The sequence below is a fragment of the Athene cunicularia genome (assembly GCF_003259725.1).
Source record: "Athene cunicularia isolate RWA chromosome 2 unlocalized genomic scaffold, athCun1 chr2_part1, whole genome shotgun sequence".
NCBI classification, from domain to species: Eukaryota; Metazoa; Chordata; class Aves; order Strigiformes; family Strigidae; genus Athene; species Athene cunicularia.
Window position 1 is genome coordinate 44,592,099 of NW_020799095.1, and position 4,054 is coordinate 44,596,152.

General features: G+C 49.3%; 1 protein-coding gene across 1 annotated transcript; it reads right to left on the reverse strand.

Moving 5' to 3' along the window:
* Positions 1-1,678: 1,678 nt before the first annotated feature.
* HTR5A (5-hydroxytryptamine receptor 5A) lies at positions 1,679-4,005 on the reverse strand. Its single transcript, XM_026842880.1, has 2 exons — positions 3,183-4,005; positions 1,679-2,240 (listed from the first exon to the last, which is right to left on the reverse strand). The coding sequence occupies exons 1-2, from the start codon at positions 3,918-3,920 to the stop codon at positions 1,908-1,910; spliced, it is 1,071 nt and encodes a 356-aa protein (XP_026698681.1). The 5' UTR covers positions 3,921-4,005; the 3' UTR covers positions 1,679-1,907.
* Positions 4,006-4,054: the final 49 nt, after the last annotated feature.

A 4,054-nucleotide genomic window follows, 5' to 3' on the forward strand; every position in this document is an offset into this window, starting at 1 on the left:
TAGCACAGATCAGCCTCTTTCAGGGGAGTTAGAAGATTGCTCCCATCCCACCTGTCTTCTTGAATTAATTAACATTAAAATTATAGTTTTACAAGACAAGGCATGCTAGATAAAATTCTGATTTGCTTGAAAACACTGCACATTTGTCCATTACTTTCAATGAGGGCTGAATTTTACCTAATATTTCTAACAGACTTTTATAAAATAGTGTCAAAAAAGATCTCAGGGGCCATCCTATTTCTTGTCCTGCTGCATCTGTGTCAGTCCTCATGAATGTTTGTCTAACTGGTCCTGAAAGAGCTGCAACACTTGATAGCACCTTGGGCTCTGCTTCCATTTTCACTTGTCCTGAGATATTAAAAGAAAAAGGACTTTTATTACCTAATCTAGGAGGACTTTTGACTGGTTTAAAGGACCAGCAACAATTTTAACATCTGATGTTTCACAATCTGCTAAGGATACAAACTAATCCTACCCACCCCCAGGGAGCTTTCCCATGATTTATCAACATTTTTCCCTTTTATCTTTTCTTCATGAGATTTCTGACATGAAATCCTGTTGTTCTGATTCCCATCATTTCAGTTCTGGTCTAATTTCAGTGGCTGCCCCATACAAACTGATAGTTAAAACTAATGCTTTTCTTTATCTGAAGGCCTGTCAGTCTTCCTGTGGTGCAGTTTAAAGTGCATAATTCTAATTCTAGGAGTGAAATGCCAACTACCATAATTATGTTGGCAACATGGAAAGGCAGGGAGGCAACAGAGCAGTAATGACCAGGCAGGACAGGAGATGTAGAGAGGAGGAAAAGGAGGACGGGTGGGCAAAAGAAGAAATAATTAAGTCTGGTCCTTGCAGAAGAGCACCTCTACGGTTTGCTTATGCTTCCAGAATGAAACACCACTGGTCATTAGCTTCCCTTTGCCTGCAATCCAGTGCTCACAGAATCAAAGTGGGGTCTTTGGTTTCAAGAAGGCCTGAACTGCACTCAGAAATAGTAAAACACAGCTCCTCATTGACAGGCAATTTGAAATACACTGCTTGCATCCCCTGCAACTACAGGAAACCTGTCCCACAGCTGCCTAAAATATACTTATGGTTTAGAAAGGGAAACACAGACATAAAGATTGACATTTACAGCTGGTATTTTTGAAAGTAAAGGTCTGAGGCAGATGGTCATACATAGCAGTCAGAGAACGAGAGGTGGACTTCCCATGCATTCTCTCTCATTCCAAGTTACACCATGCATTAAGCTTTCACAGTAAATATATATTTTTCAAAAACTTGCTACACAGAATCCAATAGCAAATAGCACAATTTATTCTTGCTAAAGCATGTGAGTAAAGACTTTGTACTTGGAGTCTGCTCTTAACCCTTACTGAGGGTTTTATTCCCCAAATACAAACACTTAACAATCTCTACCGGTGAAAGACAAGGCAAACAGTCTTTTCAACCAAGCCATAAAATATCTAATTTCAAATATAATCACAGAACCTCCTGACATTAAAGTATCCCAGCTCTGCACATGGGGCAAAACTGATGAATACTATGAGAGACTAGTAGTGGCCAAATCAGAGTTTCAGGTATGCCTCTTTGCCAGAAGACTCCTCTGCACCATTTTCTGCCACCAAACAGACCATCACTAGGAAGGCGGGAGGAAGGCAGTGGAGAACTGGGGGAAGAATGCTGTACTGCTGGCCAGAGAAACCCTCACATGCTGTCTGCAGGAAAAATAACAGCGGCTGGGATGGAGAGTCTGCGTAGGAACCAGGACTGTTGCTGGCACATACGACCCATGGGGATGCATCTTTAGCATCACCTCTATGTCTGTGGCTTTGAATTTCCTCACAAGTTTGGTAGGCTTCATTGAGAGTTGAAATTCCTGGGGTAGGCAGGAAAGATTTTTCTGCTCAGTGTTGTCTAAAGAACATGTTCCTGAAGGCATTGTTGTAGTTTTTGTTGAAAGCAGTGTAGATGAGTGGATTAAAAAAGGAATTTGAATAGCCTAGCCATAGAAAAATACTCTTCCAAATGGGTGGGATGTCGCACGAGCAGAGGGGGTTGATGAGCTCTGTGATGAAGAAGGGGATCCAGCAGAGCACGAAGACCCCAATAAGGATGCCCACCATGAGGGCAGCTTTCTTTTCCTTCTGCTCTCTCCACGTGTCTCCATCCGTCTGGAACGTAACAGTGGCGTGACGGACAGTGAAGACCATCTGTGGCTGCTGGGCAGCTTCTTTTACCTGCCAAACACAAATACAGGTTGCACCATATGTGCCTCAGTCAGCTGATCCCACACAGCAGGTACCCAACCAAACTATGCAAGTGATGGCCAGAGCTCACGGGGAAACGCAGGCCATCTACGTCACGCTCTAATTGAGGGGAAAGTGGTTGTATGAACCTCTTCTGGGTAACGGAGATGATTTTGAAGTGAGGCTAGAAACTAAAGAGCGTAGTGATATATGGGCACATGGAATTGCTCACACAGGATCTCAGAAAGATTATTTCCCCATTTACAAGCATATCAGTAGCACAAACACACACCCACATGTCATGCACAGAAGTCTCCTTGCTTCCTCTGAACCCATTGAGTTTAAGAGTCCTTGGTAGGAGAGGCAAGAAAATGAGTACACATTTCCTTCCTCCAGCGTGCAGTCACTGTGCCTGCGATGAACTGGCATGATGCAGCCATGATGAGGAAGGATTTACAAGGACGTTCTGCACGTGTGTCTCTTGTGTGGGTAAATTCACAGCCTCCCCAAAGCCACAGCTGCTTGCCAGGTTATCGTCTGCAGCGGAGATGGGATCCCATCCATTCACACCCCCAGACGCCTCCCCCCGGGAGGAACAGTGACCCCTTACTCACACTTGTGAGCACTGATTCAGCATTCCATGGGGGGACGTCTGTGAGTCACCGCACGCCCACGTGGAGCTCAGGCTCACAATCTGGCCCAAAGTTGCTTTAGCTACACCTTGCGTGCTCACAGCTGAGGACTCGGAAGGAGTCAAAACACTGGGCTTGCAAAGCTTTGTAGTCAACTTTCCCTTGAAAGCTGCCGGGATTCACAGGGCTTTGGTGGGATGCTGTATGCCTGCACTCTTTAGCTCTAAGTTTCCCCCACTGCTTCAAGGGCTTGGCTGCTACCAGCAGTTGACGAGAGCAAAATACAACTGAGCTGACCTACCTCCAGGGCTTCCGGTGTAATGGGGGTGATGGAGTTGCTCTTCCGAGATCCAATTCGAAACTTGGCGGCCTTGTAGATCTTCCAGTACACAAAGAGCACCACACAGAGGGGCAGGTAGAAGGCGCCAAAGGTGGAGAAGATGGTGTAGGAAGGCTCCTGGCTGACTTGGCATGCCTCACTGTCCTCTGAGTAAGTCTCTCCCCAGCCAAAGAGCAGCGGGGCCAAGGAGATGAAGGCAGAGAGTGCCCAGGTGAGGGCAATCATGATGTTGGAGATGCGGCGCCGGACGCGGAGCGTGTACTCCAGGTGGCGCGTGATGGACCAGTAGCGGTCGAGGGCGATGGCCGTGACATTCCAGATACTGGCGGTGCAGCACAGTACATCAAAGGAGATCCACACCTGGCAGAGCGACCGGCCCAGGCGCCACCGCCGCCCAGACAACTCGTGCACCAAGCTGAGGGGCATGACAAGGGCGGCCACCATCACATCAGAGATGGCCATGGAGGCCACCAGGTTGTGGGGCACCCGGTGGAAAGTGCGTACCCGGAGGATGGTGGCCAGGACCAGCCCGTTCCAGAGGAACGTGGCCACCACCAGCATGGCCAACAGGGTGAGGACCAGCACGCTGAAGACAGAGAGATGCGCCCGGCCAACATCCAGCCCGGCGGAGGACCCACTCCGGTTGCCGGCGTTGGGCGTCATATCGGCAAAGCAGCTGAGGTTGAGCGGGCGCTCCATGCCGGGGGGCTCCGGGGCACTCGGGCTCCTCCGGGCGAGGTGGCGGTGCTCGGCGCTGCCCACTCCCCGCGTGGGGTGGGGTGGAGTGGGGAACGCCGCCCTACCGCGGGCGCGGAGGGTCCCCGGCCGCCCCC